The sequence below is a fragment of the Lepus europaeus genome, chromosome 2, assembly GCF_033115175.1.
Source record: "Lepus europaeus isolate LE1 chromosome 2, mLepTim1.pri, whole genome shotgun sequence".
NCBI classification, from domain to species: Eukaryota; Metazoa; Chordata; class Mammalia; order Lagomorpha; family Leporidae; genus Lepus; species Lepus europaeus.
The window spans coordinates 167,392,614-167,419,067 of record NC_084828.1 but is presented as its reverse complement, the minus strand read 5'-3'; the positions used below and the strand labels follow the sequence as shown (position 1 = coordinate 167,419,067).

Here is a 26,454-nt window from a genome sequence, read left to right as displayed (position 1 = left end):
ATGCCTGCCCATTCGCAGGAAACCCATCCTAAGATCACTTGTAACAGGTGGTCAGCCTCCGCTTCAGCACTTTCTGTGGCGGAGAATTCACTGCTCCATCCTCTTCCTGGGAGCTTTAATTATTCATGTTCTAATAGTTATTGAACCTTACTATTAATATGTATCAAGCACATTGTGATTTATCTCCCACAGTTATCTTGTAATACAGTTTTATTAAATCACAGAAACCTCTTAATTGCTAACTCCGACGCACCCAGATTAATCTTCATCTTGCTGCATGGCTGCATCATTTTACACTGTTACCCTCTCCACCCATCTTGAAATGTTCTCTTGTCTTGGTTTCTATGGCTTTCTTCCTCTAATTTTTCTCCTTTGTGGGGAACTTTTTCTTCCCAGACTTTTTGTTCCAGTGTCATCATCTGAGGAGCCACTTAAGGATTCCTTTCCATTCTCTCACTCTCAGTTCTTCATTCTGCCCATGTAGTCTCCCTGGCAGCCACAGCTTTGCCATCAATAGCCTCAATGTACTCGCCATCCTTGACTCCCCAGTGCTCCCGAGTGCTAGTATTTTGTACAAGGTGTGTCCTGGAATCTTCACCGGGGTTCCACAGGCAATGCAAACTCACCATTTCTAAAGCTGAAATTGCAGCTGATTTCCTTACCTATAGCCTACCTCTTCCCCTCGATCATTAAAACTGCAGTAAGCCATTCATGCACGAACGTTGGGGTTTCTTCTCTGTCTCCCTTTCCTTTGCCCTTACTGTATTCCAGATACTTTCTCTACTGCCAAAGCCACTGTCTCAGGAATCTCGCTTAGGTCTCTCAACTTGTCTCCCATTCTTACACCCTGCCAACCCATTGGCCCACAGCTCCTCTAGAGCCCTTGCTCAAGGGAGATCTCTTCCAGAGTGTGACTCTCCAGTGATTCTACTTTGCCTCTAGCATCAAGCTCAGACTGCCTGGCACTGCGTATGAAGAAGCCCTTGGGGACGTGATTTGCAGCTCCACTTTCAGGTTCCCTTCTCTCTGCACACCCTGTCCTCTATTCATTCTAAGTACTCACCATCCCCTTTACTACACTAATCTCTGCAGGTGCAGTATTCCTTTGGCCAGGAATAGTTCTTGGATTACCAGGAATTTCTTCTTTTGCAATGCTTACTCCATTGCAGGTTCACTGCTGGTACCTAGCTCCATGACTGGTCTCTGAGTCCCTGGAGGCAAATCTATAGCAGAAGTCATTTTTTCATGTCAATGCCTACTCTAATATGTATAACAGAAAATTCTGCTTATTAAGTTCTGTTCTATGAGTACTCTAGCTTTTTAAGTTTCCCATCAAATATGGCACCCAGAAATTAATACAGTGATAAATCTAACTAATACAGATTTAAAAGACTTATTTTATTTTTTGAAAGCTAGAGTGACAGGAAGAGAGGGAATGACAGAGAGAGAGAGAGATCTTCTATCCCCTGGTTCATTCTCCATCTGGCCACAGTGGTTGGGGCTGGGCCAGGTCAAAACCAGGAGCCAGGAATTCCATCTGGGTCTCTCACATGGGTAGCAGGGGCCACCTTCCTTTGCTTTCCTACCTGCATTAGCAGGGTGCTGAATTGGAGGTGGAGCAGCCGGGACTTGAACCAGTGCTGATATGGCATGCTGGTATCTCAGGCAGCCACTTATCCTTCTGTGCCACAGCACTGCCTCCCAATACAGATTTGGATGAGTCTATTTATCCACTTGAAAAGAACATCTCTTTCTCTCAAAATAGGCTCAAATAATAGTCCCAGGACTTATAGAGTGACTGCTGTGCATGAGATATGTTATAACTACTGGAAATAAATTAATAAGATAAAAAAATCAATAAATCTTTACTCACCAAGCCAAAGCAATGGACAGATAATATCATCAGCACTCTATTGTTTAAGAAGCAGAAATATAGAATTATTCAACACTTGAACAAGCAGAGATGTGAGAAGCTGGATTTCAAGCTTATATCCTTGTAGTTCCAATTTCCAGCCTTTTTGTGTTATTCATTGCTGCCTTTGGACATTTTTAATATTCCAATCTTATATTTAGAACCTATAAGCTTGAAGTCAACTAAAATCCACGATGTGAGCTTTTCCTCATTCTATATTTCCATGATTGATTGAATCTGCTGGATTCTACCTTCATACTTATAAAATGCATAGTGCTAGGTTTGATTTTTTTTTTTATTGCTGTTGTTCATGTCTAATTACTTGGTAAGCAAGGGAGATGAATTATTTTTTTTCTTTTTAAAAAAATAGGATACAGTTTTAGGCCATGTGAGCTGCTACTCCTTAGTGACCATTGCTTTCTTTCCCAAGTGGTCTTACATTATTTGGTCAACAATCCTTCCTAGAACTAACATCAAAGTACCTTGTAATGTATCTATTCTTTTCCTATTGAAAAGCCAGGATAGAATGTACCCATCTTTTCTTTAATGGCACTTCTCCACATCTTCATGAATTTCAAAAGATTGTAACAATGCATTTGCTGCTGCAGGTGCTTTGTGCTCCTCAGTGGACACTTCAGTTCTTTTTTATGCCTTCCTAGTGTCATGATTTTTGGAGAACACAAACCAAATGTGCTCCATGAACACATAAACTTCATGCTTTCACACATGGAGTGAATTAAAATTACATGGCATCTGAGTGGTTCTACTCTGACAATACTCATTAGTGCCCTACAACCTCTTGAAGAAAGTTGCTAATATAAAGTAGAAGCTACAGAGGCGGAGATACATGAGAAATTTAAATATGTTCTTGGTGATCCAACAAAGGCGTGTTCTTTCTAATTCTTAAATCTTTGGGAAAATTTCACCAAATGGACCATCAAATTTCTTCCAATGGAATGAAGTGTCAGAAAGGCTCTGTGAACATTCAAATGTCATAGCACTGAAACCATTTCATTCTAGAAATGAATGTTTAGACAAAAGGGATCACAGATGTGTCACTACCAAAACTACCCACATACAAACATACTAAAAGCAACACATTTAAAGGGCCTGGGTCCTAACTCGTGAAGTGCAGAGCGTAGCATACCAGATAGTTATGTTGTAGAATGTTTTATGATCCTTTCATGGACATGGAAAGTGATAAGAGATTTGAGGAGGTATCCATCAGGGGTCATTCAGACAGAAACTGAATAGCAATCTGAAGTTAGGGAGTGTAACATAAAGAATTATTCACAGGGGGTTAGAGTCCTGGTGGGGTTGGCTCATAGGAGAGAAAGAGACCTCAAAGTGTACAGTAATGGACAGCAGAGGGAGCAGCCACCCTCCTAAGGACTGGAATAGAGCTTCTAAGGAGGAAGCCACTCCCACCCAGAGCTGCAATCCAGACGTCTTTGGAGACAATGAACTCAGCTGTGGCACACAGGTGGCAGAAAATGCCACTGAGGATCCACATTGGTGGGACTTGCTAGAATTGGACCCTCAGGAATGTTGACTAAAGACAACTGCAGGGAGGCCCACACCTTAGACCTCACTTCAAACCACTCATTCAAGGTAAAGTGCCTGTGGGTCGTCGCTCCCTGGGGAGCTGTCTGAGGGGATTGTGAAAGGAAAAGTCATTTGTGGGCCCCACCCGGTGCCAGTCTCCTGTGGGGGAGGTGTGCTAGGGGCCCCTAGGTATCCAGTACTACTGAGATGAAGCAAAGACTCAGTAGGCAACCCAGGAAGTAGGCACAGCACCCCAGGAAGAGTCACCCTTCCTTCTCTATTGTCCCTCCAGCACCCTCTGCTGCAAAGGTCTAAGATTGGACCAGATCACAAGGGAGAAATATTGGAGTCTAATTCCATTATTGTAGGACACCAAGAAAGGGTATTAAGACTGAGCGACTATAAATTGATAACCAACATTTGTGACATCTGAATAAAGATCCTCTTTGATATAAATTCCTAAAATGGAGTAAGATAATCACTATTATTCCTACTTTCAAATCATTCATAGTTACTTTTTACTTGAAAAGATTTATTCACATTAATTGATCAGAGAATTTGAAGCCCAGTGTATTCTGTTTTACAGAAACCAAATCAATTATAAATCAGAGATTCGAGTATAAATTGTGTAGATTTGTAAAAGTTTCTATAGTCTCATAAGTGTTGTAGAAATTGAGTTGAATTACATAATACTTCATTTTTTAACTATTCTGAAGACTTGTGGCTCTTTTTTGTCAAATTCAATAAGAATGTTAAAAATTTCAAAGGTGAAAGAATGATCAGACCAAGAACTTGTTGAGCTGGAAATACTTCAGGGCATTCCTGGGTGATTAAAATCCACTAAAATCAAAACTCTACTTAGTGCTCATCTTGATGTTAAGCTACGAGATGGTAGCTGTTTCTGCTGTTTGGAATACGTTGACACAAGATACAGACACTGGAGCAGAATTGTAATGGTTATTGAAGACTATTTCAACATTGGCTTTTCCCCGTGTTTGTGGTGGATTCTAGAAATCACTTCAAATACTGTCAGTAGCAAATGAGGAAGGTGCATGTGGCCCCGAATTTTTCCTGAATACAAGTCCATGTGTATAGTTTGTGAACCCCCAACCATCTGATCACTGAGTACAAGTCTGTGACTGCCTGTATGATTTTGCCCAGGGAGGACAAAGCCTTCTCTCTATGGTAGTGGCTTGGGCTGTATCCTGTTCTAGAATGCGATTTCTTGTTTAACCCAGTGAGAATCTCAATAGAACAACAGATTAGTGGGCCAGATGACAGGGCTATGGCCACTTAGTTTAGATCAGTTTCTAGGACACAGAGCATGCCCTACCCACTTCAGAATCGCCTGCCATGCTTCACAAATGTGTCTTCTGAGATGGACTTAGACTCTGAGCATTCTGAAACAGGAACTGAGAGTGTACACCACACGCTCCCCACCCCCAACCAGTTCACATCCTTTCTGGTGTGGAAAGCCCTGAGTGAAGGCGATTTCCTTTGTTTTCCAAAGCAGCATGTGCCTGGATTCCAGCAGTGCTTCGGAACAAAGGCCACACATGTCACGGTGCTCTCAACTCATAGGGGCTTTTCAAGGGTCGGATGTGGCTGGCAAAAGAGGCCAGTTTGGTTTGCTGACAGCATACGAGGAATCACTGGAAGGATGGGGCAGTGTAAGAAATACTGTAAGGATCGGATCAGTGAGGTGAGAGAATAGAGCATCGAGGAGCATATCTGTATATCAGGTGTAAACTGTTGTGAGCGCTGGGTTGAGTCAACTCTGTTATTGGTTTTTTTCTGGTGTGTGATCATCCTTTACCCAAGGAGAAGAGAACCCTTTAGTGCACACAATGGAGAAAAAAAATTTTCCAACAGACTGTTATCAGAATTTAGGTAGATTGGATATCTACTATGTAAGATTTCAATTTGTTATCAAAGTTATATACACATGACAACTCTTAAAGACTAGCTAAGAGTTTAAGCACTATTTGTTGACTTGCCTTTGAAGATAAATATTAGAGTAACAAAATGATTTTCAAATGTTCTTAAATCTCAGCCTGAATATGCCAACATTTGCTTTTGGTACATTCCACCAAGCCTCAGAGAGATGGAAGAAGGACCGGAATTCTGGGCAAAACTTAATTTGGTGAGTAGCAAGTAAATCTTTTTCTTATGAGAAGGATTCATTGTCCATTGTCTATTGATCCTATAAACAAGTCTATGCTTGCTAGTGCCTCTTGAAGATTTCCAGGTAGCTCCTACTGTGTTAAAAACCAGTGACATGGCAAACACTTGTTGACACTGTTTACCCTTAGCAAATGAACACGTTGACACATGTGCAAATTCAAAACAATTGTATGGTCTGCAAGACAGTTGTAGAGTTGAATAGAAGTTTTGATGCACAGTGCACTTGAGAAAGTATGATCTGGAAATAGGACATAAGGTTACAGTTGTATGCTGAATGGCTGTGTATTTCAGCTCTACTATTGTTCCCCTGTGACTATTGTGTCATCTTGCCTGGAAATAGTGGTAAAAATCTGAATCTGGCACTCTGTGCTCTTCAACAACAAAGGCCCTGTGTCTTATACCCAAAGGACTTCCATGAAGAAAAGGGGAAGAGAAGCCAACAATGGGTTTCACCTGATAATCAGATGTGTTTGTGTGCAGCTGTTGAAAGCTGACAATTCAGAATGAGAGTCCTAGCACTTGATTGTGTCTCATCCACACCTCGCCTAGTGTGCCCTGCCCATCTAAATGCTGCCCACGAGTTGGATTCCCTAGAACTATGAAATCTCCTGCATCCACACCACGTCTCCCAATGCCCTGCAGGAAAGGGAGTCTGCAGGGCCTCCTTTGGGGATTATGTGGATTTGGTGCTTAGCATGAGAGTGTGATAGATTGGCACCATCCAAGTTAGACTTCTTCCTCACCTTGTAGCTTGCCTCTCAAGGTAAGTGCAGTTGACTCCATGTCCCTGGGGATAAAAGCTCTGGCTGCAAACCCCTCTCTCCTCTAAGTGAGAAAAGCAATGATTGTTGGAGCAGATTTTATACCATAGAAAAGCACCTGTTCAGGGAGGTAATGAGTAAAGAGACAGTCACAAGGTAATTAGCAAGTGCTTACACGGAAAGACTAAACCTGCTTGCAGAGAAAGCAAAGAGAAAAGATTCCCACCCCATTGTGTGACACTAGAGAGAGCTTTGAACAATAAGCAGATGCCAGTCAGGAACAATTGTGAAATATCAGAAGTAGCTTGGAGACTCAGAGCTTCGGGAGTGGAGGGGGTGATTCAAAGCAGGGGTGCAAAGGGCAGTAATGGAGCTGAGAGAAGCAGTAGAGTCCTGGGGCCTTGCCTCCCATGGCAGAGACCTTGGAATTGTGGCTGTAGACTTACTCTGAGAAAGAGGACTTTGCATGACTGGTAAGCCGGGGCTACCTGTGTGTCTCACCTGGCATCAGGTCCTTTTACTTTCAGGTCACTTTTTGATTTTTTGTTGCTCATTAAAGCTCCTATACTGTAGAATAAAGATGACCATTATGTAAAAATTCTTCCTGTTTTCAAACCTGAGACCAGGTAGCCAAGATGGGGATCAATGGATGGTGTTATTGAGCCTGCATAAGCCCTTCATTACCCATTTCAGGCAGTTAACACAGTCCTTGGGTTTGTCTTGTATTTTTATCGCACATTGCAAACAGGAAAGTGCTTAAGAACACATCTGAGATGGTATGTGAAACACACACACACACACATACACAGACCTGGACAGTGTGAGAAGTTAGTCATTTAGTGGTGAGGTTTAGAGGAAGATTTTTTACCTTGATGGGACCCAATGGACACTTTTTGATCAGATGAGGAGAGAAAATCTTCACTCCAGGAAAGATACGGCTCCCACTTTTGTCCCTCAGTTAAAATCTCTTTCTGATTGCTCAGAAATGAAAGCAAGAATAAGGTGTTTGTGTCTTGCTGACTCGATGGTGTTGCACAAGGATCAGGATAACTAGTAGTGTAGTCTCTTTGTTTCAGAATATCTTGACTCATCCTCCCTTTATTTCCTATCCTCAGAAAATTTGAAACTAAAGAAGAATGGGTAAGCTAAAACAAAAATATTAAAAATACTATAAAATGTTCATATTAACGGGAGGTTAAACATGATTTGAGACATTCTCTTTAGTCCCCAGTATTTGCTACTATTAATTCTCTTACGTTTAATATTTGGGCATCTCCATCTCTTCAAACTGGAAATGTATTTCTGACACTTGGAACCACGGTTCCTCTGCCTGGTCCGGGATTATACCATATTCATTGTTGCAGTTGCTTCTTGTGAAAATGCGCGATGAAGACAAATTGTCGTTGGTCCTCGGGTTCTCGGTTTCTCATTTTTCTTCTTGCTCTGTGTGGGCGTGTGCGTGAATTTGGCAAGGGGGGAGGGAGGCATACATATCTATTGTTGATCTCTGTGGTTTTATGCTTGCTGTACTGTGAGAATGCAAGTGTAAGATTTATAAGCTGGAGTTTACTTAAAGCCCACTTGAAATTTATTTCCGGGTTTATCTTGGATGGAGAATCACAAACAGATAAATAAGCCGAGTGTGGCTCTGCCCCTCCGATGCACACGAGTGTCAGGCTGAGCTGTCAGATTTCAGAGTCAATGGTGTGATAAGTCTTCCTCTTGGCAGCAGAAGGGATAGACTTTTGGGTAATGAATCTGAGAGCGTGAGTGGATAAGCGCCTCTGTGGCTTGCCATGTGTGTGCACGGGTGCGAGACTGTTTTAGAGAACACAATCACTCTGCAGTAACAACACTCAGGTACTGTAATCAACCACCGAGTCGCAGTGACTTCTCTTTTGAAGATGTCCTCCATAAAATGCTCTTCTTTTGAGTCTTTCAGGTGTTACGGTACCGAGGTCTTCATTACTTTCCTGTCTAGATGGTGGTTGTCTCTCTCCTGGTCTCTCTGCCTCCTGCCATCTCCTTTTCCATCTCAGTTCCTTTGCTCTTGGCACAGTGCTACCTCTGACTCTGCTTTATCATCACAGCCCTGCCCGAAAACTTTTTTGACAGCAGCAGTTCTCAGCCCCCGCAGATGGAAGGGCCACTTTTCATAGTAAACATCCTCAATGTTCCCTCTCCTTTCCTAAACTGAAGCCAATAAACAGTGCGACCTCCTGCACACACAGTAAAAGGCAATATAAGAGCTTACAAGTAACATGAAGAAGAAATTAGCTTATATCAAAATATTTGTTGCATTCTAGAAATGCTAGTTAGGGGTAAGGACGTGACATGATGCTTGTGAACGCTCTGAGAAACACAGGGAATGTGGGCCAGGATCACAGATGAAACTATGCAGGTGACGTTGATACACATAGCAGGAATGGTGTGGTGTTGAGGACATCATTCTCACAAATGGTGCACAGCTCTCGGGGAAGCGCTGAAGAAAGCATTCCTTCTCTTGATTTCCCTACTTGTCAAGAAACATGTTAAGAACTAGGTGATGAGTAATCTTCATTAATCAAATTGGCAAATTAAGTTTTCTTTTTTAAAAGTGCATTGTATTTATTTGAAGGGCACATTTACAGAGAGAGAGAGAGAGAGAGACAGAGAGAGGTCTTCCATCTGCTGGTTCACTCCCCAAATGACTGCAATGGCCAGTGCTGGGCCAGATTAAAGCCAGAAGCTTTTTCTGGGTCTCCCACATGGGTGAAGGATTCGAAGCACGTGGGCCAACTTCCACCACTTTCCCAGGCCATTAACAGGGAGCTAGATTGGAAGTGGAGCAGCCAGAACTCAAACCAGCACCCATATGGGATGCCGGCATCACAGGCTGTGTCTTTACCTGCTAGGCCACAGTGCCGGTCCCAGATTAATATAGTTTTAATGTTGACATCAGGTGTTGGCGAGAGTGCCAGCAGGTTTCGATCAGTTAGTTACTTGTGGGCTCATGCCTTTGTACTATTTTTCGGAAGAGCAACTTTATAAAATGTACCAACTACCTCAGGTTTGCATAGATTTTCTTCTAGAAATTTCACTTCTAGAAATGTATACTTTTGAAATAGTTACTCATTATATATAGAGAAAAACTACTTATTATATTCATAGCTTTTATCTAAACTACCAAAATTTTTTTTAAAAAAAACTAAATATTTACCTACAGGAAATTGGTTAAATTTTATTATACAATTTATAGTGTCTACATAATTAAAATCTGTTCCAAAATTATATATTCAGAATACTTTCAAGGATAAAAGTTATTTAACAGCTATCATTGTATAATTTTGAAAAATTATATATTTATAGATACATAAATTCTGTTTTTAAAGATTTATTTATTTGAATGTCAGAGTTACAGAGGGAGAAGGGAGGAGGGGAGAGAGAGAGAGAGATAGAGAGATCAATCATCCATTTGCTGGTTCATTCCTCAAATGGCCATAAAGGCCAGGGCTGGGCCAGGCTGAAGCCAGGAACCAGGAGCTTCTTCCAAGTCCCCCACATGGATTCAGGGGCCCACGGACTTGGGCCATCTTCCACTGCTTTCCTAGGTGCATTATCGGGGAGCTGGATTGAAGTGGGCCAGCCTGGACTCAAATCAGTGCCCATAAGGGATGCCAGCACTGCAGGTGGAGGCTTAATCTGCTACGCCACAGTGCTGGCCCCCAGTATACACATTTAAAACCACACAAAGGAACATTTCCAGTGTAATTTTAAGTTATTAGATGTTCTAGTCTTTTCATCTCATGCCAGAGGGAAGTTTCCTTTGGAGATACAGATTATGTGATATTCAGTCAATTCATCTGCAAACCTTTTTAATCTCCGTGGTGTTCTCAGATCCAGTATATAATTTGTCCTCCCTCTCACTGCTCTCTCTGTCCTTATTAAAATACAACCTATGTACACAGGGCTGAGTTCAGAGGTCTCTCACGGTGGGTCTGATGGCTCCTAGTGAGAGCCCCCACAGCCTTCCTCGGGCTCCCGAGAGCTACCAGCATGGGGGTAGGAGACCCTTTGCTCTCGGGAGCAACTGCCTGAAGTCAGTGTATCCCTGTTAGTTTCTTCTGAAGCTGCTCTGCTGGGACCAGATACTGAGGAGGAGGAAGTGAGTCTAGAAGGAAGACAAACTGGGAGACGTGTGAGACCCCTGGATGTAACGGGAAATTCCATTCATTTGTGTTGCCTCAACATCACTCAGCGTTCTGATGCAGATTTCCTATTTTGCCAACATTTCATAAATAATGTTACATTACACCAGCAAAATGTATTTTCTTTTTTTTAAAGATTTTATTTATTTGAGAGCTAGAGTTACTGATAGAGAGAAGGAGACACAGAGACAACGGCCAGAGCTGAGCCTATCCAAAGCCAAGACAGGAGCCTCTTCCGAGTCTCCCATGCTGGTGCAGGGGCCCAAGCACTTGGGCCATCCTCGGCTGCTTTCCTAGGCCATAGCAGAGAGCTATATTTGAAGAGGAGCAGCCAGGAATCGAACTGGCGCCCACATGGGATGCCAGTGCTTCAGGCAGAAGCTTAGCCTGCTAGGCCAAAGCACAGGCCCTGAAATTTACATTCTTAAAAGAAACTTACAAGCTGTCTTTTTGTGTGGTCATTTCAACTGTTTTGTTGTTGTTGTTTGTATTTTTATTTGCTGGCCTGTAGATTTGTGGCTAATGTTAGTCATGTTTAACTGGCTCCTTTCTCTTCAATAGTAGAAGGAGAATAAATCTTGGACCTACTCAATGGGCTGGTTGTCTTATTGCATATTTGGTGCTAAAACGTCTATGATATCCCAGATATCTTTAGAGAGAATTTGGTATTCTCCCTGCCAGATGACTGATGAACAACAGCATTTGAAGAAGAGGCTGTCAGCAGGGTGGGGTGGGGTATGTTTCTGTGTTGGGCTCACAGGCAGGCCACGTCCTGGAAATTTAAACTGCACTTCCACGTGCCTTGCCGTGTCCCATTTATTTCCCGAATGTTCTTCGTTCACGTCTAATATCTGGACTCATTTATATGTATACAGTGTTTGCAGATTTCTTTGGTGTGTGTTTATGTGTGTGTGAGAATTCCTGAATTTTTGGAGTTTCTGAGAGAGAGAGAGAGAGAGATCTTCCATCTGCTGGTTCACTCCCCAGATGGCTGCAATGGCCAGAGCTGGGACAGGTTGAAGTCAGGAGCCTGGAACTCCATCTGTGTCTCCTATGTGGGTGGCAAGGCCTCAAGCACTTGGTCCATCTTCTGCTGTTTTCCCAGGTGCCTTAGCAGGGAGCTGAAGTAGCAGACAGGCAGCTGGAACCTGACGTGGGATGCTGACATCACCAGCATTAAGCCACCACGCCACAACTCTGGACTCTTCATTTATTTTTGAAAATTCTGATTCTGATTTTCTTCGGGTCATCATTTGTGACATTGGTATAACCAATCACTGATCACTGGATTATGAAGTCAAAACATTTGTTTCTTCAAAACAGTAGAAGTTTGGGTTTTTTACATTTTGTTTTACATTTTGAAGATGTTCTTGTTTTAACCTTGTTGTATACAGGTTATAATGTGGCTGGTGCTGCGGCTCACTAGGCTAATCCTCAGCCTGCAGCGCCAGCACCCTGGGTTCTAGTCCCAGTCGGGGCTCCAGATTCTGTCCAGGTCGCTCTTCTTCCAGTCCAGCCCTCTGCTGTGGCCCGGGAGTGCAGTGAAGGATGGCCCAAGTCCTTTGGCCCTGCACTTGCATGGGAGACCAGGAGAAGCACCTGGCTCCTGGCTTCAGATCAGCGCGGTGCGCCAGTCGCAGCGGCCATTGGAGGGTGAACCAACGGAAAAAGAAGACCTTTCTCTCTGTCTCTCTCTCTCACTGTCCACTCTGCCTGTCAAAAAAAAAAAAGTTATAATACATACTTCAGAAGTCCCATTGTCTTGTGGATAACACTCATTCTCAACCTACGCTTTCTTTAAAGTTGATATTTAAGGGACATCCAATATAGAAGTGCCTTTTAAGTGAAGTGTTTCTAAGAGTGGCTCTACAGACCCCTCTTGTTCTGTTAGTGGCTGGGTTGTAGATTTCAAAAATGTTTCAGCTAATGAATTGCCTATGTTTAATAGATGTTCCATGCTCCTTTCTCATGTTTCCAAAGACAAAAGATTAAATGCTGTTTTGTTCAACATTCTCTCAGGTAGAGATATTATGCACAATTGATCCGACATCATAGTTTAATCAGCTCTATTCAGGAGTTACTCCACAGTTGAAGGTCAAGGAGCCTCTTAGGCCCCCCGGTGTGAGTGTGGGGAAGTCGGCTGGGGGAGTGAGGTATCTCTTTGTCCGAGGGACAGGAGACACTCTGAATGTTGTCTGGCTTTTTCTATATTTGTCCATGGGACCTGGCCTTCAGGAATTTCATTTACAGCTATTTCCTAAACTCACCAGTCCTTGGTCCTTGATTGCCTGTTACTGGCACAAGGCCTCTCCTTGTGCAGCTCCTTGGGTTGAGGATGTGTCCCTCCTCAGACTTTGTGTCTCCATGCAGCCCATCTGTGGTCAACACATGGCCCACCAGGAACTCTAAGGGATGCCCGAGCTCTGTGTCATCTACGAGACAGAGACCGCTCATCATGCCATACTGTCATTTCTTAAGGACTGCAGCCTTGTGGCAAAGCAAAACTAAGATACACAGATGTATTTTGTTCCCGTGGCTTTTCCTTTCTCCAACCCAAGCACAAGACGGGCCCCTGGGGCTCCATGCCTCTCCTAAGGATTCGAGTGGCCTGAGGATGTGTCTCTTCGTATACTTTCCAAAAACCTCGGCTGCCCCATGATGGGACCGTAGAGGAAGCCAAGACAGGCACAGGGGCAGGAGGCAAGAATTCCACAGGTTGGGATCACCCTTAGCTGTCCTACTTTGGGCACCTAAGGAGGTATCCGTGTGTGTGTGTGTGTGTGCATGCTACAGATGTCAGAACTTCTGCTTGTATCCTAACTGGTAAGGACCCAAAAGACAGTCATAGCACGCCAGCAAATCACGTTAACTCTGATCGTGTTTCACTGGCAAGGAGGATGGACCAGTGAGCTAATGGTCAGCACAGGCTAAGACCCCCACAACCTCTGCAGCACCATTTGGAGCTGTGGGAAACTAATCAGGACTGAGCTTGACTCTCTGCTTGCCCTGGTAGGCCAGTAGCTTGAGGTCGCATTTAATTTTATTTAAAGGAAGTAGAGTACTGTGACATTTCTTGCACACCTGAGTTTATGGATCAAAATTCATACCCACAACACACCATTAAGGAAATTGCTCTGGACTCAATACAGTATTTATTGTTGCGAAATAAAGAATGGACCCATGTCGAAAAAGAAGGCTTTTTTTTTTTTTTTTTTTTTCTCAAATACTGTCTTTGCAGCTCTTTTCCCAGTTCCAAACCTGCCCCCTGGTGGCACGTTTGCTCATTTTCTTTGTAGCGTGGAAAGAACGCGCTCAATGCTGCCTGAACACAGTGAGGATGTTAAGCAATCAGGCATCAGCGGTGTCAGAGACTTGGTTCTGCCTGACCAACAGCCGCTCACCTGAATAGGGAGCGCTCAGCGGATCAAGCCGGTTCTTCGTTCACACACATTCCTCTTTCCCTGTCTTCCACCTTCTCCTGTCTTCCCCTGCTTTCTTCTCTCACTTCCTCTCCTTCTTAGAGTTGCGTTCTTTTTTCTTCTAATACAACGCTCCCCTCACTGGATCAACAGGTACAGACTTTGACAAAGGAAACAATTCCATGGGTTTCTCCTTCTCCATTCCCTTGGGTTAAGCTCCTAAAAAGAGAAGCATCCAGTGTCCTACCCTGTATAATAGTGTGTGCCGCGATCTATGATACCATTCCCACGGTTTAGGGTGTCCAGCTTGTCTCGGATTTTGCCATCGTAAACAACACCAAATGACCACTGCAAGCAACTCCGGATGAATTATTTATGCTTACACCTGCTTTGGGTTTCATTACTTCCCAAAGAGAAATTGCTCAAAATGTTCATATCTGCTGTGCAAATCAGTGTGATTTTGAGCCTGTGATGGCTGGATACTACTACTCACTTGGGGGAAGTTTGTGTCTACTTTCAAGCCTAGCAGTGGGGAGTGAGCACACAGGTTCTGTCTAACTCTGGTGACAAGGAGGTTGCCAGCGAGCGTGGCGGTGGAGCAGTGGGAGTTCCTTAGAAAGATGAAACAAAATCCTATCTCAAATTTGCTATACTTTATGTGGTTGGTGAATAGTGTTCTCTTTCTCTTATTTACTGATGGTACTTCTCCATGTATTCACCTCTTAAAAGTTTTACCTATTTAAATTTTGAGATATGGTATTCTTATAAATTTCAATGAGGATCTATATGGTTTGGGTTTTAAACCTTTCTTTGCCACATGGAATGCAAATGCTGCCCTCGGTAGAATGTCCTTTTCATTTTAGTCTTGCTGTTTTCTTCATTGTACCCAAGACTTAAATTTTTTATGTATTCAAATCTGTCAGTCTTTTCCTTCATGATTTATTCCACTGCTTCAAAGCTGGAGTTACTGTTCTTTCACAAATCTAATAAATATTCCATTCCATCTCCTGCTGATTCTTCTGTCATTCAATTCTTCATATTTAACTCCTTAATTCATGTGCAGGTTGTGTTTGTGTACTGTGTAAAATAAGAACCTATCCTGGTTATTGCCCCAAATTATTTACCAGTTATTCATACTTGATTTATTAAATATTTCTTCCTAACATTTTCATTATGGGAAGCTTGGTTTATCGTGTGTTATATATTTTTTTCCCAAACACTTTATTCTATTTCTGGGTTCTCCAATCTGTTCCATTGATCTGTATTTCTGTTTTTTGTGCCAGGAACTGAGGGATTTCAGGGGTGTTACTTTATAATGGGTTCTCAAGTATGCTAACACTCTACCCTATTGGCTGTTTTATAAATAGCATTCTTTAGTATTGGATATGTTTTTTAAGCTTCATTAATTTACTTAAAAGGCAGAGAGCAGAATGAGGGAGAGTCAGAGAGAGATTTTCCATCTGCTGACTCACTCTTCAAATGGCCACAAGACATAACTGGGCCAGGCCAAAGCCAGGAGTCAGGAACTCCATCCTAGTGTCCCGTGTGAGTGACAGGGGCCCCCTACTCGGGCCATCATCTGCTGTTTCTCGGGTGCAGAAGGAGGAAGCTGGATGGGAAGCAAGACAGCTGGGACTCAAACCAGCGCTCCCATATGGGATGTGGGCATCACAAACAGCAGCTTAACCTGCTGTGCCACAACACAGAGGCATTTTCAATTTTTTCATAGCTTTAGATCCTTAAGAGACATCTTGGTAGATTTTGCCTGGAGTTTAAATCAGCGGTTCCAGAGTTAACTAAATGATACCCCTGTCACTCATCTGCTGTGTGAGCATGGACAAGATTCTCAAACTTACTTGGCCTCCATTTTTCAACACAGGGATAATGAAGAGGACCTACCTCATGGGGTTTTGATGGGGATTAAATGGCATAATCCACAGGGAATGTTCTGTCCCACAGGACATGGCACAGTGGAGAAGCTGGATGGGCCTGCTCTTTGGTCGTCATCCTCCTGATGCCTCATGTTTGCAGCACTCCATGGGTCCTGCCCGTCTTCTTCTTGCTTTCTCTCTGTCGTCCTCTCCAGGGCCTTATGTGCTGTGACTACAGCCATGCCGCAGCACAATGCCGACAGTGCCACTCCCTCACACTCCCCCTTTCTCGTAGGACGATATTCAGGGCCTGCAGGCATCTCATTTCCCTACACCTAACCTGTCTGCTACAAGACCTCTTCCTGCCCCAGAACTCTGCCCACTGAACCCCTTGCAGCGGGCTTCAAGCCAACATTCCACTGCCACCCATCACACACTGTGGCTCCATCCCTTCTCTGTGGCAAGGTCCATCAGCACGTAATGACTGGGTTTCCTCATCCTTCACATTGCATGGTTATCATGTGCTCTGAATTTGCCAAGGTTGGGGTATTCAGCTCATGTAAGCCACCTGATGCAGTGTGAAGGACAGCCTGCAACTTGAAGAGCCCATTGCAGAGTAGAACTTGGGGCTGCCTATTTTAAGAAATCGCCAGGAATTCAAGAGTAGAGCCTCCTATCAGCTCCAGGCCCCTGGGAGCATGGAGTCATTGTGCAGCAGCAAGGGTTGGTTTGTCCAGGGAGTACTTCCTGACACCTGAGTGCTTGTGTCTTTTCCATACACTCCTTGTAACACATGTGCTTCCCTTGAATTGGCAGTTACCACAATAGAGCCACAAGCATAGGGACTTGGAAAGATGGTGGCAGGGTACAGATGAGAGATATCACCCACAGGAGGAAGGAGCTGATGGGTATTAGCACAGGGCCAACGCCTTCTAACTGCCCTGTTGTCTGCAAAGATTCACTCGTATGCATTCAGAATACTGGTGGTGGAAGTGGAGACTGTGGGGCAGTGTGTCACACTGGGGTCAGCCATATTTGAATGCTGGGCCTTCAAGCCCGGCTAAATACAGAGCCCAGTGCAAAATAAAAATTCAAGGCCCTTTGTTTCAAATGTATCCAGAATTTCAGCATCGGGACACTAGAGCGCTAAAGCCACACATGCTCTCTGGAAGGCAGTGTCCTGTGCAACTGCACTGATTGCATATTGCTGAAGCCAGCCCTGGCACTGAGTGTTAGTACAGCTGATTGTTAGTGTTTTTACTACCCGGCATTTTCCTACAGTGTTACATCACATGGTGGCTGCCAATACATGCTTGCTGAGTAAAGGATCCATGAATTAAGGCATGAGCTAATGCTGGTGACTTGTTGTATGCATATAATGGTTTGGTATAGTGGAAACTTAGGACAGGGTGGCTTAGAAAGGGAGGTGTTTGAGGGGAAATGAGCATTTTATTGACTCATCTAATGTAGCCATGGAGGAGACCTCTTCCTATGGCTTGTGAAAATCCAGCAGGATTTGGTATTGTAACTTATCGTCTGCTGTGTTCTGTTGGCCAACTCGTCCTCAGTTCAGAGTTCAGGGGGCAAAAAAGCGTGCAGGTGCAACTTCAGTTGTTTTTAGTTTAGCCTCTTCCTACTGTTTGTCCTCGGCTCTCGCTCTGTGTTATGAACGTGTCCCCCGACTGGGATGTCCTGGGAACGCTGGGGTCTCACTGTATGATAGAGATCCTTCAAATAATGGCATTGCTGGCTGCAGGGGAGCTTGCTCTAGTCCACTGTACAGCACCTATCAGCTCAGAAGGGAGACTGTCTGGGGGCCAGTTGCCCAGGTGCTAGTGAGGGGGACCAGAATATTGTGGCTGGTGAATTCAGTACCCCTCAGGTCTATCATGTGAGTTAACAATGCTTGAGTACAAGATGACCAGAGAGACAGAATTCTTATTTGAATCTGTCCATTCGTCCAAAAAATACACGATGAGCACCTACTATGTGCAGATACTCTTGTAGGTTCCTGGGATGTATCTCTCTTCTCAAGTCATTTCTCTAATAAAATGCTCATCCAAAGACTTGGGAAACTTATAATTGGGGACTGGGGTTTTAAGAAAGATAAGCAAATGTAACTATATCCAGAGATAGCTGTCAGTGATAAACTGTTCATTATGTTAAAATCAATCTAATGAATTACTTGCTAAGAACAAGAATAAAGGAAAATGTAACAACAGTGAATTGCTCTTCTTTGGTTCTTACAAAGGGAAGCTCAGTTTGGTTTTTGGTTTACAATGGATCTGTCCTGCGGTTCCATTTTTCTTTCATGCTTACATTGTAAGTGTCATCTAACAGAAGCATTGCAAAACTGAGCTCTGGCTTCTGGTATAACCTAACACCAGAAGCTGTCAGATCATGTCTTTGAAATTAGCTTTTACTGTCTATTTTCTCATCACTTGAGCACAGAAAATGCTATGGATCTAAATTTTTTCATCATACCTTTATATTTAAGAAAACTAAATTTGAAAACTTTCTTAAGTAAGTTTTCTATTTACCTTTTGTTATGAAGTTGAAATATAAGTCACTCCATTATTAATTCATTAAATACAAATATGAATATATTAAATAGAAACATGGTATTAGTTTATATATATTAAATATATATAACTACATAAATATATTTGTACAACCTATTAGATTAATATGTTCCATACCATTATCCTAAAGCTAATATTGACTATTTTAAATCTTGTTAACCTCATTTAGGAGTTTAAAGTTATATTAATGCTAATGCTCTATGAAATTTTTATTAGAAATATGGTTTCTTTTGCACCATTGAATTTATTTATAGTTATATATTTTCAAATATAGATGACCAAATTCTGTCTCACTTTAAAAAAGATATTTTCAGGTATCATCACAATTCTTCATTGCATAACTTCAATTCTTCTGTTCAAAAACTGACTGAGGCTAATGCAGTGTTCATCATGTTAAAATCAATCTAGAAACCACTTGCTCATATATACATGTGCATTGAATGTTCTACATATACAAGGGGAATTCAAAACCTTTATTGAAAATAGAATTAATAGATAAGTATGTTTCATGCCAAAAGAATTTGAATTCTAACTGTAATTTTTCATAGTACACATTTAACATGATCTTTTTGAAGACCCTTTGTATGCATAGATTTCAATTTTTTGTGCCCAGATTCCATATTCCATGAACTTTTTGAAGTACCCTTGTACAAATATTTATGCACACTCACATAAAGAAAGAATTTTTGATGGAATCTAGGGGGTAGAAAGTCTGCTGAATAAAAAAATTTTTATAAACTTATGAATGTCTTGGTAAATGTTTAATTTCCAAATTTTGAAGGTCAATTTTTTGGACTGTAGGACTCAATTATGCTTCATTTTTTTTTTAAATGTAATGACAATTCAGGAAAACCACACAACAATTTAGAACACAATCTTCCAAGGAACCATATATTGAAGTACTGGATAGAAAAGGAAACTTCACATGTATGTATGAGGAGTGTTCAGAAAGTTCACACAGAATATGTACTATGAGAAAAACTAGACCTGGATTTTGAAATTATTTCTACAAAAAAATAAACTTTGAATTTCATTTTCCCATGAACTTTGAAGGGCTCTCGTGTGTCTTCAACCCTCCTTTCTTTCCAAGATGACTGCCACAAACCACGTCAGCCAGATCCTCTTACCTCTAGCATTGCCACTACCCCAAGCCTCTCTCTCTATACTAATAGGGACCATGTATAAACAGCCCCTAGATCATTTGTTCCACTAATGACTCCTGCCTTCTCTGTAAAACATGAGTTCCCAGACAGGTCAGCCAAGGCCCTTGGGTCACAGACTTTGTCTTCCTGCAGCCACAACTTCCACCTGTCCAGGCCACAAGAACTTCTTTGATATCCCCAATGTTCTCATTCAAGATCTCGGCTCTCTGTGGTACCATAGTTTTAGGTGCTCCATTTCCAGAATCTCACTGCTCCCAAGGCCTCATCTTTCCCCAGTGTTATAGACATATAATGCACACTCACATACATAAACTTCATCTCCGATTTCATGTGAGACACAGCATGTTTACGTGGTATGCTCTGTCAATATTGTCCTTAACAATGTCCATTGTAGGTTTGACCCTAGTGGGCAGTGGTGCCAGGAGGAGGGAGTGCTTTATTGTAGAACCATGTAGAAACATATTCATACGATTTTTTAGCTCCCTGCTAGACCAGTGGAGTCATTTTCTCTCTGTCCACTCTCTCGCACACTGACAACTCTAAGCATTACATTTCTGTCCACTATTGATGACCATGGTCTGTTAAATCTTGTTATTTTCAACTGAATAAAGCTTGGGCTTGACTCCAAGTCTTTCTGGATAAAGAACAGGTCAGAAAGGGAGACTTGCTCAATTTTCATTTGTATCAAAATAAAAACAAAAATAACTTAGTGAGTGCACAAGCTAAAATACACCATGTAGTGAAAATAAAAGTATGAAACCCCAGGTTCTGCAGTTAATGAGTTGTGAAAATGTGTGTGTATGTGCTGACCCTCAGCCACTTGCTTTGTCAATAAACCCCGTATATATGCCATAAATTCGTTGTTCATGCCTAGAATTCACTAAATAAATATTCTTTGAGTCTGTTTTAATGCAGCAGCTTGGAAAGAAACTGTGATGGGCTTTAGCTGTCTTCCCCTTGGAGGCTTTGTTCAAAATTCTCATTTCTTTCTGAGAGAGAACATCTCTCAATAATGTACAAGGTGACAGAAATTCAGCTGGATTTAGGAGGAAGCTGCAGTGTTAGTAAGTAAGTAAATAAAGCACACAATACAAGACTGACATGCAGCAGCTCTTCAGAGGGCCTTTGTTAAATGCCCCTATGAGAAATGGTGGTGCTATATCCTTTTCATATAGAGAAAAAAATCTGGTTGCAAAGTGTTTTATGGGCTACACTCTGTGTGGTAAATTTGAATCCCTGTTTAGCCAGTTTGAGTTGGTATTGCTTATATTTGTATTAGCTATTGAGTTTTTAATAAGACAGTTCAGGGCATCAGTGCTTCATGTTAACCAATTTGGGAATGGTTGTGTCTCCCTGTGGCTTCTCTCCCTGACCAGATGTGTACCTTTTATCAGTATACGTGAGACTCCACCTTCTGTCCATTGCCTCCTTGCTCTCAATTTTTAAATAAACATGGATCGTAAAATTTTTTGAAATTAGAGAATAAATTCAGTGAAAAGTTACATTACCAAAGCCATACTTTGCTATACAAAAAAAGATTCCAAATAGTATTCCTGTCACTTGGAAGTGATAGTAATCAAAATAACTGTATCTGAGACCTAACTGTTTCTACTGCAATGTCGTTTTGTTTGGTGCGAAGAGGAATGTTTATTGCTGAGATTTTATGTAAAGATGGCCTGGAAGATGGTCAAGAAAGAAAAAAGAAAGAGGAGACAGAGTGTGACTTTGAAGAAGATGTTGCCAGATGTGGTTTTTGAAGTTCTGTCCAAGAGCTATTAGAAGGAATGCCAGCAGAAGACAGTGTGTTGGTTGGTAGCTGGACTCAGTGGCTATGACTTAGGAAAAGTTGCAGGCTGGGGATAGACTTGGGCGCTTTCCACAAAGTGATGCAAGTCCTTGAAAATGATACTTAGAGGCTTACTGAAGAGAAGCAGAATTCTTGAGTAACATCTGTGGATAAGGCACGGAAAGTTGAGGTGTGTGCAGCAGCTGGGGCACTGGCCGTGTATATTACTGTGGAAATGAAGCCGATGGCAGGAGGAAGAAAGCAGGGAACGGAAGGGGGTGCACAGGAGGGGAACTTCTAGAGAATGTGCTTTCTCTTTCTGGTACGTCCAATCTTCTTTGAAACAAGGAATTCCTTTTATTATCTTCCCAGAATCATGACTTACTGCCACAGTAATACTGTGAAGCAATGTCATGGAGGTGTGGCAATGGAACATAGTAAGCATTTATTTTTCATGCACCTGCAGAGAAAGGGGACCTGTGGGGTGGTAGATTTGGGCTGGACTCAGCAGGGGTGGCTCTGCTCCATGGGTCTCTTAACCTCTACCTTGCAGCAATGGGGTCCCTGATGCTTGTTCTTACCACGGTGACAGAGGCACGAGAGCACAAGCCGTGTCAGGGGTCTGCGTCACATTTGCTGACATCTGAGTGGCCAAAGCAAATCACTTAATGGAGCCCAACATTAAAAGATATAGATTTTGCCCCACTCCAGTGTTAGCCACATCTGGCCACATGGATAAACCCAGTATCAAAGGAGCAAGGAAATATATTACTCCCCTGGAAGTAATGATGTGAGGGTAAATATTTCTGGACAGTAATTAATCTACCGCGAAGATGGTCACTTTTAAAACCAGCAATTTAGGCATAATTTAACAAGATATAGATTATGGAGTAATAAAAGAGAAATCAGACTGTAGTCCACCGAAGAGTTGCTTTGGGATCCTGACTCAGTTTGATTGAACAAATGCTTTGTGCTCAGTACTGCGCCAAGTGTAATGAAGACAATGAAAGATGGAAGTGGCTGTCATTCAAACTTCAACCTGAGGAAAAGATAAATTCCTCTGAAAACTATTAACATATCAAGGCAGGTGTGTCGAGAATTATCAGCAAGGTGTTACAGGCACAGGAAGGAGGGAAGAGTGCCTCTTCTGAGTGACTAGAGTTCAAGTGCAGAATATTCTCGACTCGAGCTAATCTAGGAAGAAAGGGTGTTACAGAGCATTGAAGACTTACATAATCATTATGAGGGTTAAAGAAATAGAATGTCTCAATCATGCCCAGAACTGGGTGGCCCAGAGGCCAATACCCCTGCCCCGTCGGAATTGAGCTGTGAATCTACCACAGGAGACCAGCACAAGAGCCAGCCTCCTCCACCATGATCCGCACCAGAAACAACGGACGTACATCATTACCCCTGTTCTTCCACTCACCTCAGTTCTGAAATGATGGCTTATTGCAAGTGCACCTGGTTAACTAACTTTTTTCTATTTTTTAAAAATTTTTATTGACAAACAGTAATTGCACATTTCTATGGGGTACAATGTAATATTTTGATACATGCCTACATTTTAATAATCATATTATGATAATTAGCATCCATCGCTTCATATATTCAGTGTTTCCTTGCAGTGTGTATATTCAGAAGTCTTTCTTCTAGCTATTTAGACAAGTACAGTATGTTATTTTTAACTATTATTACCCTACTGTGCAATAGAACACCAACAATCTTGTTCTTACAGTAAGGGAAAAAGAGTTTTTAATTCAATAAGAGTAAGCGTTTCTGAGATTTGACATAAATATAAATATAATATAAATATATAAACAAATATAAATATATATAAATAAATATATAATATATATATTGAGGGAGTTAACTCTGGAGAAGAACCCAAGAATAATGCATCTTTTGCAAACACTTAGACATTACTATAGCTTATGATACATAGATCAATCTCCTTAGCTGCAAGGGAGTTTTAGAAATGTACAAGGTTCTGCAGCACAGGACTGGTCTGTAGGAGGAAGCTCAGTAGATACTGAATTGGTTCCTACGGTTTTCTACTGGAAATTTGGGGAAGAGTGACATTTGTACCAGATCTTAGAAAGCGTGGACTTAGGACAAGGATGGCACAAGATCCTGTTTACTAAAGGTGCTTTACAAATTGTAACACAGCAAGCAAAAACAAAGAAGGCTTGCTTTATGGAAATGCAATGGAATGGGGTTACCTTAAGCACCCTTGTCTCAGTCTCAAGAACCCAGGAAGTTTTAACTCTACATGCACCAGATCTGTGTGTTCATCGAAAGCCTCCTTTTTTCATAGCACGTTTTGAGCATTTACCATAGTGTCTTACACCAGGCTAACCCCATTGCATATATGATGGAATTCCTTATAACTCCTTTAGTTCCCTTAACCATCCTCTATGCAGTAGAGTGTTGCTATCCACACAGAGGATAAGTTACTTGGCCAGCTTCTCACGTTAGTTAGGCAAGTAGACAGTGGCAGTCAGTCTGACTCTAAAGTCGTCAAGCACAGTCACTGTGGTTCCTGGTGAGGAAATGGGGAAGGGAGGGAAAAACAAGGAAGGTAGCATGGAGCCAGGGTGGGAAATGGAGGCCTGATGGAAGGCAGAACTGAAAGAGGCTGCAGAGAGAGACCTGGAGCAAGACCGTCAGGTAAGAAGAGGCTCCTTCTAAGATCTCAGCGTTCCCCCACACCTTGCCAGTGACAGAGATTCACCGAGAGATGAAAACACCTGGTTCGGGCAACCATTTCTATAATCAGCACGTGGCAGGTGGCAGCACATTGTACAAGCATTTGTTTCAAAGGCCAGGAATGGCGGGTGGACCCAAGGCTTGAGGTCAGGTTTTTGGATGTTATCCAGACTTGTTTGTTCTTGCCAACAACTAGTTCTGAGACTTTTGGGGGCAAGTTACTGCATCTTGCCAAAGCGCACCTGTAAAGTGGGATTTAGCTGGTTCATGGAATTGTTGACGACAGATTCGAGACAGTGAACACCCTAATGCTCAATATATAATTAAATGCTGCATTCATTGTAGCTGGGTAACCTTCCTGCCCATCTCAATTTCAGGTGTTTTTCTTGAATTTTGCTGACTTGCTGATGGTCTAAGCAGTTTTCCTGCTGGTGTATGTTGTTAAGAAATAAGAGGAGTGTCTAGAGACCCGGAATATATACTCTAAAAAGAGAAACCCTGAAGCAAGGGTGGGGAAACATTTTGTAGTTTTCGAGCTCCTTCAAGTTTTGGTAACTTTGTGAATCTAATGGGCTAGTCATGAGAAAGTTCGGAGGACTGGAGTTCTAGATCCTCCTCCTGCACTTCTTCATACCCCATGGGAGGGATTTGGCCCTGGAACAGAGACAAAAGGCAGACATAAGGCAGAAATGCACTAACCCAAGGCTCTGTGATGACCCTCAGAATGTTCACTGATGCATTCACTAGCCTTGGCTGTACGTGGCCAGCGTTCTGTGAGCTAGGGTGTGCTTGCTCATAAGAAAGACTTTGATGGGTTACCCTTTCATCTCCTTTTTAATTCACTTTCCACTTTCCATGTAAATTTTCCTGAACATTTATGCCTTTTATAGGCTTCTGATGATCTAGCCTCTGATCTATCCCCTTTTCCATTTTTGCTAACTAATACTTTCCTGCTTTCTTGTATCAGCTGATTTTTAAATGTCAGGCTGGGTAGGTGGATTTCAAAAGCTATATTTAAAAGGAGACCTGCCTGCATATTTGGCTTTTTATTAGGATGGCATACTTAAAGAGAGATTTGATAGGGTTCAGGAAGCCATTTTTTATTTTCTTTTTAGATCGCATCTTGGAAACAGAGGTACAGCTGTTCACAAATGCTTCTGTGAACTACGGGCAGTGTTTCTGCTGAGATCAGAAGCTCGTAGCCTGAGTACCGAGTGCAGCCAGCAGTTATGGATAAACCCACCCTGGACATGCTGAAGGAAACACAAAGGGAAAGCGGAAACTTGATAGGGTCAGCGTGCGTCATTGGCTCTCAAACCCACACATTTTCTTCCCAAGATTCCCCCCCTTCCTGAACATGTTCCTAATGTTGTGGGAAAATTGGTGAGGTGAGTCTAGGTTGGTGTCCTGGAGTCAATGAAAATTTACGAGACTGGACACAATAGTAATAAGAGAAGCAAAGTTTTATTTGAGTCAAAGATAGAGAAGCTCTGAGCAAATGATAGGGCTGGTAGAGAGAGAGACCAAGCCACTGAGGTCTAGAGGTATTTATTTACCTTTAACACATCTTCAAAGAACAAATGTAGTGATTGTACTTTAGCTATTGTGAAAGCAGGGCCAGTCTTCATGGTGCCTTTTCCAACTTGTTTTTCTCAAGACCTAAATCTTGTACATTGGTAAATATTTGTTAGAATGAGCTTTTGTCCTGGTTTGTTTATTGTGTAAGTGCAGGCAGGGAGCTATGGGATGGAGTTAGTCTGGCCTGCTTCTAGTCCCAGACACCCTCACCAAGGACTTTAAGCTACCCTGCTCTTAGTTAGCTGTTGCTTCCTAACAAACCTTCTCCAAAGTCGGTGGTTCACAAATGCTCTTGTCACTCCTCATGAGCCTACAGATCACCTGCGTAGCTCTACTGTCTTGGCTGCTCGCTCTTACACCTGCTGTTAGCTATGGGTCAGGCAGCTCTGCCAATCATGGCTGTGCCCGCCTCTGTAGGTTGGACTAGGATGGCCTCAGCAGAGTCAGATGAGTTCTCTACATGATCTTTAATCCTCTATCAGATTAATCTAGGCTTGTTCTCTCGGCAATGGTAGGGTTCCAAGAGAGCAAGTGGATTTTTTAAAAGACTTCTCAGGACTAGCACACCTCCACTTTTGCTGTTGCCCAGAGACCAAAGCTAGTTGCAGAACCAGCCTAGACAGTCAAGAAGATGATGTGGAGGAAGATACCCCATCCTTGGATGAGAAAAATGTTAAAGTCATGTTACAGAAAGCTGTAGCGGGATTCTCAGTCCTGTATCTGTAGTCCTTGCACCACAAAGGCACCTTGCTGTCTA

General features: G+C 42.4%; 1 protein-coding gene across 1 annotated transcript in view; it reads left to right on the top strand.

Annotated features, from left to right (window-relative positions):
- GADL1 (glutamate decarboxylase like 1) overlaps positions 1 to 26,454 on the top strand; it is a 187,692-nt gene that overhangs the window by 124,337 nt on the left and 36,901 nt on the right. Inside the window, exon 14 of the mRNA XM_062179464.1 lies at positions 5,511 to 5,600. Coding sequence (XP_062035448.1) covers positions 5,511 to 5,600 — 90 coding nt within the window. The remainder of the gene's footprint in view (positions 1 to 5,510; positions 5,601 to 26,454) is intronic.